Raw genomic sequence first — 15374 nt, 5'->3', positions numbered from 1 at the left:
GGCACTGGGAGAGCTCAGCGCATGCTATACACGCCTCCAATTGTGATTGTGCAATTTCCTCTTTGTAGGTCAATTTCGATCAGAATGACAAAGGTGTGAGATGTGAAGGAAAGTGCCTAGATAGCACAAAGATGTTATATTAACAACAAATTGTTTGTATTGGATTGGCATAAGTATATAACAAAAATGTCCATACCTGTTTGGCATTATTTTCAACTTGCTGAGTTAAGCAGTAACACAATCGATGACCTATCTATTGTGGTCTCTGTCTCAGTTCTTATGACATTTCCTCTGGCTATTTATGGTCATGACAACTCCAGGCGTGTAGGAGGGAAGCAACCTCCACATGTTGGAGGGAAGCAGAATGCAGAGGGGTTAGAACATGAGTTCCGTTGCTACATGATGCATGTCACTAATGTTTGGTAACTGTGGAAACAAACGTTATGCTCCCATCTTCCTGTTGCTACAAACAAACGGTCCGTATCTGTTCAACAGTTCTGGTCTTATTAAATTGTGTAAGCTTTCTCTTCTGCCAAAAATACGAATTGCATCGGACCATAATACAAAAAAAAACTGAGGTATTTAAAGGTACAGGGTATTAGACATAAACCATTGAAGGTAGTATGATATAAAAGAGCTGTGATGAGGAAGAGCCGCGGGGCTTGAAACATCACAATAAATAAATACATAAATAAATAAATAAATAAAACTTAGATGGGCTCCCTGGTGTGCGGATCATCTCTTTGATATGAAACACACTTCAAATCCACTTCTGCCAGGCACGTGACGGAGGGAGTTTGGGTTGCTGTGAAGTCCCTAACCAATAGTGTGAGTAAAAGAAAGTATACTCCAATTATATTTGAGTGTTACTGGTCAGCACACACACACACACACACACACACACACACAAAACGAACTAAGTGCCCTTGAGCAAGGCACCTAACCCCTCACTGCTCCCCGAGCACCGCTGTTATTGCAGGCAGCTCACTGCACCGGGATTAGTGTGTGCTTCACCTCACTGCTTCACTGTGTGCTGAGTGTGTTTCACTAATTCACGGATTGGGACAAATACAGAGACCAAATTTCCCTCACGGGATCAAAAGAGTATATATACTTATACTTATACCTAAAATGTACATCCACATATATGTGTAAATGAATAAGGGGCTCTTTTTTGACGAAGGCTCAATCTTTTATTTCCATTTTGTGAAAAAAGAGAACCCCTTAAACACATGCACACTTTTAATCTCTCTCTCCCCCCCCCCCCTCACACACACACACACACAGTTACAGATCAGCCATGCTGGGTCATCTGGCCTTAAAGGTAGAGTCTGTGCTTCTAAGTCAACTACTCATGCTATTCATACTATACACAGTCCTAGCTCTGGCTTGGGTTGAGTCACAAACAATTCCAGCTAGTCAACACAGTGAGTCAATATTTGAGGAATGGTTGTAATTTGACTGGCTGTTTTGCCTTTTACCAGAAACTTAAACGAGATCATTCCATAGTATAACCAATGGGATGTGAAACTGTGTTTTCACCCAATGTAGCAGCATTTGTAAATAGCTAAATCTGCAGTTTTTGCACTGATGTCTGACGGCTGTGTGTGGGTGGGTAGAAAAACGACTGTTGCAGATTCTATTAATACACACCCATTTCGGGGCAGTGCTACATCTAGTAAGTGCGACAAGATCACAGTTTCACTTCCACAAATATTAAAGTGTGGTCAAGGGTAACTGGGGGGTGAGGAGGTTAGAAGAGATACAAAAAGATAAAAATCTCAACACATCTGTGGCCACCCCTTTCAGGTTTCTGGCGGTTTTCAGAACAGCAGTTGTCGCAAGGTCATATTTTCACATGCAAATGAGGTTTTTGTCAGGTTTTTCACTGGAAGTTTGCCATTATTGGCTAAGTGTGGGTGGCAAATCACTGGCGAACACATTTGCCACTAGTGGCAAACTTCTCATTGTTGCCAGAACGTTGCTGGAAGTTTGCCTCGGGGGGAAATTAAGGACGTTATAGTTTCACGGTGTCGTACTCCTGTGCGGGCCGGATGCTATACTGTATACCATGGACATGTTTTGGGGCCGTATCCGACCCATGGGCCGTAGTTTGGGGACCACTGCTATAATACATGTTTATCAGACGAGCTTACAAACTGGGGTCTTTGCCCACTCTTTCTCTTTTATTTTCCAAGTAAATGTTTTTACAGATTCCCAACTCAAGTGAGTAACCTCTTTTTTCGCCTTCCCTTTACTCACTCTTCTTGACAGCGATATTTAGAGGTGAATGAAATAACTACTTGATAAGTAACAGATCGAGGAGTATTGTGAGGTGCATGGTGACTAGACAGTGGATATACAGTAGATATAAAAATGGGGAAATGTGTGAGACTTTTCCTCGTCTTTATTTTCAAGGATGACCAAATAAAATGGTCTTACTCATGTTTTCTGATTTAATTGATTAATTATCTATTATGACTTCATTGAAGATTGGTCACTTGAGACAAATATATGTATTTATTTATTTGTTTTACACTAAGTATAATGCATTAAATGCACAATAGCAAAGCAATCACAAAGCAAAAAGTTCAACCTTATTTCCTGTGTAAGATAACACAGTCAAATCTAAAATAAGTAAAATGTTACTTTAAAGGGTAGCCACTCATGTTCTATTGTCAAAGATTATGTGAAACTTCAACTTATTTTAGTACTGGAAGCAAATAATATCAGGAATGAAATGCTAACATGTGTATAATAATTTAGGGTAACACTTTACTTGACGGGTGAGTTCATAACACATCCAGCTGTCATAAACTGCACATAAAGCATTCATGACTGTTTCATGAGATATGACTCAACATTCATAACAAATCTTTCATGAATGTGGAAGACAGAACGACAACAACTTGTCAAAATAAAAGTCCAATAATCGCAAAGCAGCATTGCCATTTTTCTCTCCAGTTTTTGTAAATATTTCATGAATATCTTATGAAGTCTACATCGAATGTCACTTTACTATACAAGTATTCGTAGTCACTGAGTTTAACACTGGGAGGTAAACTAGCCTACATTCAGCTGACCCATATTTGTTAACCTGGAACGGCTGGGCAATGGACATTCCCAGTAGCAAATGATGAGAAATTATCTACAAAGGTTACATCATAAAACAAATATTTTTTTATGAAACAAAAAATATTTGCTTGATCATGTTCTGTCTTTTTGGCATCTGGAGTAGCCCATTGACTCAGATGTGACGTGATCAGGTAAGAGGTTTGGAACAAAAACGACAATGCTGCTTTGCGATTGTTGGACTTTTATTTTTACAAGTTGTCATCGTTCTTTCTTCCACATTCATGAAAGGTTTGGTATGAATGTTCAGTCATGTCTCACGAAACAGTCATGAATTCTTTATGTGCAGTTTATGACAGCTGCTATGAATGTGTTATGAACTCACCCGTCAAGTAAAGTGTTACCTAATGTAGCATAACATATAACAATGTATTGTAATGGCAGGAATAATCACACACTACAGATAATAAAAATAAAGCATTAAACAACAATATAAAACCAATTTCAAATAGATTATCAGTAAAAAACAAATACAGTATAGCATTCCTGGCAGATATATTGTTACACACATACAGTATAAGAAGCAGATGAACTCAAAAGTCTTTGTAACTTTCCTTTCTATCCAACCAGAACAAAGATACTCAAATATCAAATAGACATTTACACAGAGACCCTATTCATAAATGTGGGCCGAAGAACCATGAGGGTTCTCTTACATTTCTGAAATATCATATCTACATGTGTTGTTTATCAGTAGCATGATACCAAACATGAATAAGATCATTTGATAAAGACATCACTAACTTGGGGTTCAGTTGTGATTTCATGGATCTTAGAGGGAACAGAGAGGGAGGGGACAGAGACCGAATGGCAACTCAAATGACAACCTCTCACTTCAAACACATACAGAAACAGAAACAGAGGCACAGTGGTTACAAAAGGCAACCCCCCCCCCCTCCTCCCTCCTATTAACTCAAACCAGAATCATCCTCAACTGAATAATTGACCATGACCTAGTGAGAGTAACTTCATCCAATTTTCGTATCAATATCATCCTTAATTGAATAATTTACCATTATCTAGTGAGAGTAACTTCATCCCATTTTCGTATCAATATCATCCTTAACTGAATAATTGACCATGACCTAGTGAGAGTACATGTAACTTCATCCAATTTTCGTATCAATATCATCCTTAATTGAATAATTTACCATAATCTAGTGAGAGTAACTTCATCCCATTTTCGTATCAATATCATCCTTAACTGAATAATTGACCATGACCTAGTGAGAGTACATGTAACTTCATCCAATTTTCGTATCAATATCATCCTTAATTGAATAATTTACCATAATCTAGTGAGAGTAACTTCATCCCATTTTCGTATCAATATCATCCTTAACTGAATAATTGACCATGACCTAGTGAGAGGCTTATTTTGGACGACCAGACCAAAGTCAGTGAGAACAGGAATAATGTCTTGCTGAAACACTTGGCGTCATGTACTGTAATTATTTTAGTTTTACTTAAACTAATAAATATCCAATATATTCACATTTTAAGAACTAAATGACATCTAAGTATGGGAAGGGCAGTTCACAGTTGCGTAATCACAGGAGAGTTCATCTGTATTGAGTGTGACAGATTCATTGTTGGAGGACAGATTCTTCCGGAAAGTGACAGAGGCATAGCCAGAGCCTTCAGAGTGATCTCCAGGTAACTGCACTGTTGAGTATGTCGGGTCATCTCCAGGGCTTATGTGTAATTGGACAGTTGAGCAATGTGGGTCAGTGCAGGTGTCTGTGGGGAGTTGAGCCACAGCGTACACAGCGCACACAGTGCTGTGTCCAGATGCCGAGACGTCGGTGTCCTTGACCTCTTCATAATCACAGTCTGCTCTCTGATGAAGGGAAAAAAGGAGACGGCATGGTGACAGACAGAGGTACATAGTACCAAACTTTCTGGTGATGTTGATGATATTACAAGCTAACCTTTGTAAAAGTGTGAATAATTAAAAAATATTTTTTTTTTTGCTATTGAATTTTGAATATTATTATCACTTATGAAATGGTAACTGACCGTTTTCAGTAACCATATTGTATGCAAAACAAATATAGAGCTTTAAAACGATACGAAAATGAGGTAAATTCATTAAAACTTCATTAGCTCAGATCCCACTTAAACATGTGTTTCTTATAAGCGCAGCGGAGGGGTCTTGTTCCGCCCTGAAGGGACTTTTATTTTCACAGTAATGACCGGGGTTCTATACATTATCCCGCTTATTATACGGCTACTTGCCAAAACGAAATAATAAACTCCCCACGATATGACTTTAGCCTACATAACCTAGCCTATTTGTTACCGTTCATCGTGGCATTTGCTGAGAAACAAATAGTTCGCAACAACACACGCTGCTGAACTTGAATCAAACATTCTTTAGAACAAAACTGATCAACCGTCTGCTTTCACGTTTGAATGAAGTTCCAGTCCTTGGGTAGTGATATGAAAGACGTATCAGAAGCACAAAACCCGTTGCCATTGACAGCGGTAATTATATGTTTGCAGCGGTAATTACATTAATTTATTTTACCATAGAACGTTGGGAAATCCCATTCAAGTCAATGGAGCGTTCTACTAGCATTGTGAAGAGCCGTATAATAAAAATGTATATATCATACATATTTGTTTAAAATGATAATCAATAACATTGTTAATATAAGCAATGCCAATGGTGTCTTGATTTGAACATAAGTAAACATTATGTGCATTATTCATTATGTAGCATTATGCTACATATGTAAGAGATAAAGGCCGCCGAGGTGTCCTGTTATACGGAATTAATGGACGAGGGCGAGGGGCAAAAACTCCCCGACGCGCAGTGGAGGGGAGTTGCCTCCGCCCAAGTCCATTAATTCCGTATAACTGGACACACCTCGAAGGCCGTTATCCCGCTTATCACCCGGTTGCCACCGTAAACACTGGAAACACGCGGTTCTGTTTAAAAAGAAGCTCACTAGTTCAGCTTGTTGTACAACTTTAGCATGGACAGTTAGCTTGTTTACAGTTGATTCCATTGTTGGGAAGCCTGCAACCAAAAGATTCTAGAGCGCTGCAACCGTAGTCCTACTATGGTTGTTATAGTTACCATTCATAAGCATTGATATGGAACGGTGTCCTGTTATTCAGAATTATTCCACTGCTTGGTTGAATTTCCCATTGTCCTACGTAATTTAGAACGACAATTAACCGTATGTTATCTGCACACCTATGAAGTAGATCCATTTTTTGGCCGTATCACACTTGTATTAATTCGCAGAGTTCGATCGAATGCAGTGAAAGTTACCGTTAATTTGAAACATTGTATCAGCCTAAACCAACAAGCACCGACGAACTGCTACAATGTGCGATTTCTTCAATAACTTTTAATGTCTACGGAGACTATGGCAGTTTCGACAACTGGGCCAAGGCAGAATTGGGATGGCACATAGAAAAACCATTGAAAAGGAAAAGTTGGCCTACATCACCAGCTGTTATTGCGAACAAGAAAACACGAAGAGGAGCACTGCTTGGGCAGTAAGTGTTTTGGGCGATTGGCTTAACGAAAGAAACATAGGCCTAACGCTGAGTGATTTCGAAAGACTGGAGGCAGGTGCTGTTGACGAACACCTAAGGGCATTTTATGCAACCGTAAGAACAGCTGCGGGAAAAGAATACTCGATTTCGAGCTTTTTGGCCCTTCGGAATGGTCTTAAGCGACATCTGATCAACATGAACATTGTCACCGATAAAGAATTTAAATCTGCCAATGACGTTTTTAAATCAGTCGTGAAAACCTATCGCAAGGCTGGCAAAGATGCAAGTGAGCATCACCCCCCCCATCACTGAGGCCGATTTGCATGTCATCCGCACTTCAGACTACCTTTCGCCCAACACAGCAGCCGGACTAGTCCGAAAAGTCTGGTTCGACATCCAGTTGAACTTGGCGAGGAGAGGAAGGGAGGGTAATCGAGACCTTCGTCCTGATTCATTTCATATAAAAAAAGATGAGAACGGGGTCGAATATGTGTGCCTGTCTCACAATGCTGAGACTAAAAACCAGCGATGGACCCACAAAAGCAGATGTTCAGGGGCTTCATGTTTGCGCAGCCAGGTAACCCACTTTGTCCAGTTGCCAGCTTCAAAAAATGCCCACCTGACTCCAAGGCATTCTACCTGCACCCCCTGCGTTGTGCGCAGGACATTTTAAACAGAAGAGAGGCCTGGTACTCCCGTGAGCCAATGGGAGCAAATTACCTCGGCCTCCTACTTCCACGCATGAGTGAGGCATTAGGGCTGTCAAGGCGCTACACAGTCACTGGACATAGGTGTGAGACCAGCCTAAAGAGTTACTGGGCACCATCCACAGCTGACAGAAAACGCTGGAGCACGATTCTGTCTGGGAGCTGCCCCGCAGCAGGACCAACCAATGACGACCGAAGCCAAAGGAGTGTGGACGTGACTTCTAAGCCAACACAGTCCATTGAGTTGCCTTTCTCGATGTCCAATTTCACTATCAATGGGAACGTGCAGTTCAATCTTAAACAATAAAAACGAATAGTATTGTAGCCTATAGTGCATGTCTGTTTTTAGTATTTTGGTGGGCAAGGTAGTGTATCATAAACAACTGTCACATTGCAACAGAGTTAAATGAGCTATTTTGACATTGACAGTGTAGCCTTTTCCTTTTAGAATCTTGGCCTATGCCCGCTTGACAACGGGAGAGATAGAACTAACAACTGGCCTTTGGCCGTAGCAACCATCAATTTAGAACTAACGACTGGCCTTTGGCCGTAGCAACCATCCATTTAGAACTAGTAACGGCAGTTTGTCCTGCAAGTTGAGAAATTAGTTGATATGTGTCGGAAGAAAGTAGTTCTACAAACAAGACAGTTTTGGCGATTAAAACGTTTAAATTGTAACAGGAAATGAACACAACGCAAGTGGCAACAGTGGAATAAGCGGGATAATGGACTCCACGGTGGTCTGTTCACAGAAGTTAATGCACTACGAGGTTTAAACGGCCCTCCGCTTCGCGTCGGGGCCGTTTTACAACCTCGACCGTGCATTAACTTCTGTGAACAGACCACCATGTCGTCCATTATCCCTTACTTAACCCATTTTCACTACCTTTATTCATAAGGATTTATTCTGGTCATTGTAAGTGCCACACACATATATTATATATTGTTTTTTTCAGGAGAGTTTAGGCTATTCAGATCATTTCATGTATTAATACTAGCATTGATTTTATTTTGATTTTTAAAGAATTTAAATATAAAAAGTGTATTATAAAAATTCTTATATTTCGACATGTATCTCACCACAGCAAGCTCACAGCTCTACATGCATTTCATGTGTGTGTAGGGCAGACTGTCCTGAATCGGGCAATATAATTGCCATGTTGGAGGGATACTCTGGGGCTGAGCAATTTACAGAAATATTTGCTGTGTGATTTACGGAAATAAATGCCATTTTTTATTTAGTGATGAAAAATGACCTTTCTGCGCTCCATATCTGTGACACAAACTGATCTGACCTGACTTGACCCGAGGTTGCGTGTTAGCCTGTGTGCCTGTGTGTATGCAGTCATAATAATTCTCAACTCTTTACTGCATTGCCATGAACAAAGTAAAGGCAAAAAAGGTGTTTATTTGTTGAACAAATTGGGATGCAATGTGAGCCTTGAATTGGATGCCATGCAGGAATTTGCTAGGATCACAAAACCGGAATATGAACATGCTTTGCCATAGAGAAACACATGATAGCATTGGATTATAAACATGCTTTGCCACAAGAACAGACAAAAACGTGGGGTAAGTCCAGCTATATGAAGTTATTATTTTGCTGTCACTTCGTCTGTTTTATAACCCAGAAGGATGTACTTGGTATCAAATAATAGCTCTGAGTCTCCTCTTTCATCTGACATGCGTGGCATATCTATGCGATCACGGGTCCGCGAGTAATTCAAACGAGAGTAATGAGTGTGCAGCGTTGGTTTGTGTACATGACGTTATTATTTTGCAGTCACTTCGTCTGGTTTTATAAGCCAGAAGGATCGATAAACATGGTACCAATGGATAGCCCTGTGCCCCCTCTTTCATCTGATATGCTTGCCATATCGATGCGATCACGGGTTCGCGAGTAATTCAAACTAGAGTAATGTGTGTGCAGGTGAACGCAGAGAAGTATAGACTGTAAATATGATGCAATTTGATTTCATTTCATGATTTTTTTAAATTGTCATACTTGATCGTACAGACAAGTGTCTAGTCTCGTTGGAAAGCCCCACTTCTGCTCTGTCGTGCAATAAAGGTTTCATCTCGCTGCGATGAACCATTCCGGAGCAATGTAACAGAGAAGAAAGGGTGTGTTTTTTGACGCACTTTGCGTCAATCGGGTTCTAAGGGTTAAAGGCCACCCGCCAGCCAATCAGAAAAGAGTATTTCTTCTCTCCGGGTGATAATGCTGAATAACATATGGTATTAAAGTATGTAAAGCATTTTAGAAATTGATGTACCATACATGATGTTTCTTTTAAAAACAAATGTTATGTAAGAGTATTGTTTGCTTACTTGTTCGTTGTTGTCTTGAGTGTTGGTTAGGATTGAGGTTGGTTCTGATGACACAAATACAAACAACACACAAATACACACATACACACACATGCACACACACACACACACACACACACACACACACACACACACACACACTCTTTTCTTAAAAACACATTTTCAAGTAATCTGCAACAATTTCTTTCCAAAGACCAACACAGCTACACATTATAATAAAACAGTTCCTTAAAATGCTAACATGTCGAAGTACCTTAGTGCCACGGCACAGGGTGAGACTGAGCTGCACAGAGGATGTGCATTTGCATCTTATGTACACCAGGGGGAGCACTTACTGCAATAAAGCCCTCACCAACTTACTAGGCTAGGTTGTTTGACACAAAAATTAAAAAAAAATTGTGGCCTGGCCCACCCATTTTTCCAGTTTTTCAGAAAACAGGAATAATTAGAGAGAAAGAGATATCGATAAGTATAATATATATACTCTTTTGATCCTGTGAGGGAAATTTGGTCTCTGCATTTATCCCAATCCGTGAATTAGTGAAACACGCTCAGCACACAGTTGAGCATGAGAGAGTGAGAGGTGATATAGTGAGAATGATAGCAGGGATGAGAATATACCGTCCATCTACTGACCTTTACCCCGGCTCTTTCTGCACTTGACAAAAGTGAAGAGAATGATTCCAATCAAAATCAACATTATGATCATGGAGATGGGCAGAACCACTGGAGAACCTGAAGAACACATCATACAGAGTGCACACATAGGAAACACAGTCACATTGAGATCTAAGAGAACACTTTATAACCACTACCACTAAAGTTCCCATAGAATAGATGACCAGAGTATTTTATCTTAGCTCTTATTATTTTTTCTCTGATGCTAACATAGAACAACTTTGCAACTTTAGTCTGTCAAATGCAAAATGCTCAGATGCCATTTTAAGCCAATTTAAAACCTTAAAATTAGGATGGGGAATAAAACAGTCCATTTTAGCAGATATCTAGCCTTTCATGTTTTTCTTGCATCTGTATGAATAACTTTGACTACTCACAACAGGCTCCAGCTTTTTTACTGAATTTCCAACTCAAAATGGTAACATAACATACAGTACACTTTGATTTGCATATATTTTAGCCATAATCTTGTTGTCATCAATGCATACTTTGTCTATATCATGTATCATTAATATAAGGAGACGCAAGCTTTTATAAGTACTAAAATTAAAAATTCACTTTCGCTGCCTAGCTTACATTAGCTAAGTAACTGACTGGGAACAATTACAAAAAGTCAACTGCTTACCATGTGTTTGAGCGATTGTTACAGGTGAGGTTTTGACCTGCACAGTCACCTCCTCAGGGGTTGGTCTTAGTGACACTGTAGATGTTTTTGATTGTGTGTCTGTTGATGATCTTGGTGATGTACTACTGGGAGTTAGTGAAGCTGAAATTATATAACAATGTTTTTTATTTTATTTTAAATGTCCTAAACCAAATGGCTCAATCTTAAAATCTAAATGGGTTAGCCAAACTAGCCAAGCAGCTTAGGACAAACCGGCACAAATGAAGTTAAGGCTTACAAGATTGACAGTAAAGACAGAAAGCTTACAAAAGCAACTTCAAAAAAAGCCATAGAAGACCTCAGGCCAGATTTGAACCTGGGTCACTGTGAGTACTGGGCCTGTATAAGTATGGTTATGGTTATGGTTATGGATTTAGCAGACGCCTTTGTCCAAAGCGACACATAAATACAAAACAACATAATAATATTTAAAATTGAACAGGGAACAGATTAGAATGTAGGTCAAATATAGTAAGGAGAATAGTTATAGTACACAATAATATCAATTCAATCAATAGCCTAATAAAAAAGCAATGGAAAAAAAGGGGAAAGGCAATAATAAACAATAATGTCCATTCAATCAATAATAAAAACAATGACATGCTAAGACTACATTAAGGAGAATAGTATAAGTATAAGTATATATACTCTTTTGATCCCCTGAGGGAAATTTGGTCTCTCCATTTATCCCAATCTGTGAATTAGTGAAAAAAACTGAGCACACAGTGGACACACAGTGAGGTAAAGCACACACTACTCCCGACGCAGAGAGCTGCCGGCTACAGCAACACTTGGGGAGCAATGAGGGGTTGGTGCCTTGCTCAAGGGCACTTCAGCTGTGCCTACTGGTCCCTCCGGTTACAAGTCCGAAGCCCTAACCAGTAGGCCACGGCTGCCCCTGTGTATAATACCACCGCCGACGTTACCTCAAACATACATTTTCTTACCTTCAACATGTAGTGAGATCTTGGTGATGAACGTCTTGTAGCCTCCTAATTCCCTGTTAACCTCCACTCCACACCAGTATTGTCCACTTTCAAAATTGGTGATGTTTTTGAAGGACACAACAACCACCCTGCTCCCCTTGTCGTCATGAAGAGAGTACAGACCCATCTCGCTCTTCTCCCTGCTGTCTCGGCTCGTAAACTTGTATCTACATTCAAAATGATCATTTTCCCTGCAGAAGAACTTGGGATTGTCTGTGTGTCGAACAGGATACTTGCAGCTGATGTTAAGTTGTTCTCCAGGAACGACATTAATCCGCACATGGCTTTCACAACAAGCATCTGATTTGAATATGAAACAATTATAGTTATCCGGTCATTATTCAAGAAAACACATACAAAATACAATACAAGTATAAAGTATTCCACCATCATCTAACACTTCAGAGAACTGACTTTTACCTCACCTTTCTCCACAAGCAGACGCACATCCATGTGCTCGTCAACACTAACTTGCCTATTGTAATTAAAAGGTATGTCCACTGCGCACTGGTATGTCCCAACATCATCATTGGTCAGCTCTCTGATTTTCACAAGAGAGAAGTTTCCAGAGGAGTTATAAAATAGAGAGAAGCGGTCCAATGTAGTCCACTTGTCATTGACATCAGTTGTTATTTTGTCTTCATATACAAGTCCAGGAGAGATCCTCTTGCGGAGGTATTTCTTTTTGGTGGCGTAGTTACGTAAGAAGCTACACTTAATCATCACTGCACCTCCCACATACCCAATCATGTCAATGGATGGAAGTCCACCTAATGGTAGAGTTGAACAGGTTTATGCAAAGTGACACCGACATGAATGGCTAAGGGCATGTCCCCCTGATCAAATCAAACACACACACACACGCACACACACACACACACACGCACACAGCTCCTTAAAACACTTGAGGCCCGCAAAACTAAACCCTGTTGCCATCTGCAAAATGAACCGATTTCAGACAGAATTCCGCCATGTTACCTACAGCTCCGAGGTGGCCAAAAGCCACTTCACGGTGCTGTAAGATTTTGGACTTCTTGTGAGCTTCCCATTTGTTGTGTGGGCAGATCTCGCTTTGTCCATAGTTGTGTGTTTGCGTTTGTGCTAATAAAGCTCTTTCTTTGAATAAACATAACAAATTTTCCTCTCCTCAATAAATTCATTCATGTCCTTGATGGTAATATAGGATAACAATGACATGAATATACAACATAATAGCAAATCATATGAATATAACCCCAATAATAAAATTATTTATATATATACTGTATATATGTTTAATTATTGGGGTTTACATTTATACTATTGGGTGACCAATAGTGACAGATCTGCCAACCAATATTTTGTTTAAAAGTGGCCATTAGCACCTCCGCTAGCTCTCCACATACTTCATGGTACGTTTCCGTCGATATGTGGCACAGACAAACGATACGTTCACAGGCTGTAAATTGTTGTTAACTGCCAAAAAATTCCAAGGGAGATTTCCCACTTTTCATGCAATGTGCAGCTGTCAAAATGTGCACATACTACTGTAAGTACAGGTTGTGTGAAGTACCGGTAGCACAGTTCTACTGTGGATTATATTATTGCATGATGCCAATGTAGCCTAATTAATTGTCTTGCAAAATATTTATAAATCACCATCCCTGATCACTGTTGAGTCTGATGAATCTGACATGTCTAAAGCACTTTGTGACACTGAGCTTTGTAGTGGTTGCCGATAAGTATAAGCCGATACATATTCATTCTATCATTTTTGCATTAGTAGAGACTTACTGTGTGGGCCTACATCCAGCTGTATTGTCTTGAACTTGTCGACACTCACTTTAGAGTTAGCTGAGCCTGGTTCATCCACAACACACCAGTATGTCCCAGAATCCTGTTTGATGAGGTTTCTGATGGACACCAGAAATAATCCTCCAGTGGTGTCGTCATAGAGAGAGAACCTGTCTCTGCTCTCCCATTGGTCCTTTCTGTCTGTTCTGATTCTATCCTCACACTCTACAGCTGTGTTCTTACACAGATACTTGCTCTTGTGTTCATTAGTATCTTCATACTTGCATTTGATGGTGATGTCATGTCCAACATACCCTGACACTCTATAGACTTTCTCTTTTCCTGGTATGGTAAAAAGAAGTGAATGAGTCTCAGGCTCAGAGGTCTAAAAGTGTTCAGTGTAGCTGTAACATTGTAAACAGGCAACTTGACACAATATGCATATTCAAAAGTAAAAGAAACACATTCACCTTCTTTCACTTTCAGATTGACTTCTGTGTAGTCATCAAATGCCAAGTTTTTCTGCACTCCACACCAGTACTTCCCCTCATCACTCTTTGTCAGGTCTCTCATGATCACCTTTAAGAATCCGCCGTCCGTATTGTCATACAGAGAGAATCTGCCCTTACTCTGCCACCATGTATTGCCCTCTGTTGATATCTGAGTATCACAGAGATATTTACCCCCAATGGCATCATCTTTGCAAAAGTATTTGTTTTGGTCTCTGTGTTTCTTGTCATATTTACACTTGATGATGATGGAATCTCCTGCATATCCTTCCACAGCAAAACCCCAACAACCACCTGCCAAGAAACAACTATGAGACTGACATTCACACGCTAGAGCCTTGTCAAGCTGGTGTAACAAAGTATGTGCAGGGACTAAAGCTGGTTGGATCTTCTTTGGTTAATTACATTACCACTTTTATGTCTACTAGGTCATGTAGCATAGTTTAGACTATTTTACCTTCTGAAATCCAAACATGCATCATATTCATAACTTCTTTAACATTATTTTTTGTAAGTCAATAAGTACGGCATGTACCAGCTTTTTGTATTCTGCTCTGCAGATTTTGAAAAAAAAAGAAAGACAGTTCCTCTTTCACCCTTTCAGAGAAAGTTGGAGGTTGCACATTTAAAACTTGTTAAAGTTGAATATAAAATACATACAGTAGAATGCATAAACGTCAATAAGTACAGTCTGTATGTAGCTTTAACTGTTACCTTTAGCCAGGAAGAGGAGAAGGAGGAGGATGTCAGTCACTGCCTTCATTGTCGGCTGCACTGAGACGTGTTCCGGTTAGAGGCGCTAATTTTTATTGTCACCCTTCCTCCCTGGTGGGTTAGTATGTTCTCAGGCACATCTGTGGGTTAGCTGTGTGCATTCTGCTGTGCAGTTATTGAAAAAAAGAAAGTTACTTCCTCTTTCACACTTTAAGAGAAAGTTGGTGGTTGCAAAGTTTAAACATTCAAAATACTTACAGTAAAATGTACAGTATACTGAAAATAATTCACATTTAAGTATAAGTAAGTATAAGTATACTCATTTGAAATTTGGTCTCTGCATTTATCCCACTTCAGCCATTCCTAT

General features: G+C 39.7%; 1 protein-coding gene across 1 annotated transcript; it reads right to left on the bottom strand.

The window, feature by feature from the left end:
• Nucleotides 1–2959: 2959 nt before the first annotated feature.
• On the bottom strand, nucleotides 2960–15068 carry LOC143124731 (polymeric immunoglobulin receptor-like). Its single transcript, XM_076286443.1, has 9 exons — nucleotides 15008–15068; nucleotides 14255–14587; nucleotides 13785–14126; nucleotides 12437–12781; nucleotides 11973–12311; nucleotides 10987–11127; nucleotides 10320–10418; nucleotides 9684–9727; nucleotides 2960–4972 (listed from the first exon to the last, which is right to left on the bottom strand). Exons 1-9 carry the CDS (start codon nucleotides 15054–15056, stop codon nucleotides 4649–4651), a joined length of 2016 nt encoding a protein of 671 aa, XP_076142558.1. The 5' UTR covers nucleotides 15057–15068; the 3' UTR covers nucleotides 2960–4648.
• Between the last annotated feature and the right edge of the window lie 306 nt (nucleotides 15069–15374).

This window comes from Alosa pseudoharengus, unplaced genomic scaffold, assembly GCF_046254945.1.
Source record: "Alosa pseudoharengus isolate Yale_2024_CS ecotype anadromous, Long Island Sound unplaced genomic scaffold, YU_APseudo_1.1 YU_APseudo_1.1_scf_1, whole genome shotgun sequence".
Taxonomy (NCBI): Eukaryota; Metazoa; Chordata; class Actinopteri; order Clupeiformes; family Clupeidae; genus Alosa; species Alosa pseudoharengus.
The sequence above is the reverse complement of the archived record's forward strand: the minus strand, read 5'-3'. Positions and strand labels throughout refer to the sequence as shown.

Excerpts from the sequence above, each read along its gene's own strand:
- LOC143124731 (XM_076286443.1), bottom strand. The coding sequence starts at position 15,056 with ATGAAGGCAGTGACTGACATCCTCCTCCTTCTCCTCTTCCTGGCTAAA. Across the intron at positions 14,588-15,007 it reads TCTCCTCTTCCTGGCTAAAG|GTGGTTGTTGGGGTTTTGCT; the intron begins GTAACAGTTAAA and ends GTTTCTTGGCAG. Across the intron at positions 12,782-13,784 it reads GCTGGATGTAGGCCCACACA|GTGGACTTCCATCCATTGAC; the intron begins GTAAGTCTCTAC and ends CTCTACCATTAG.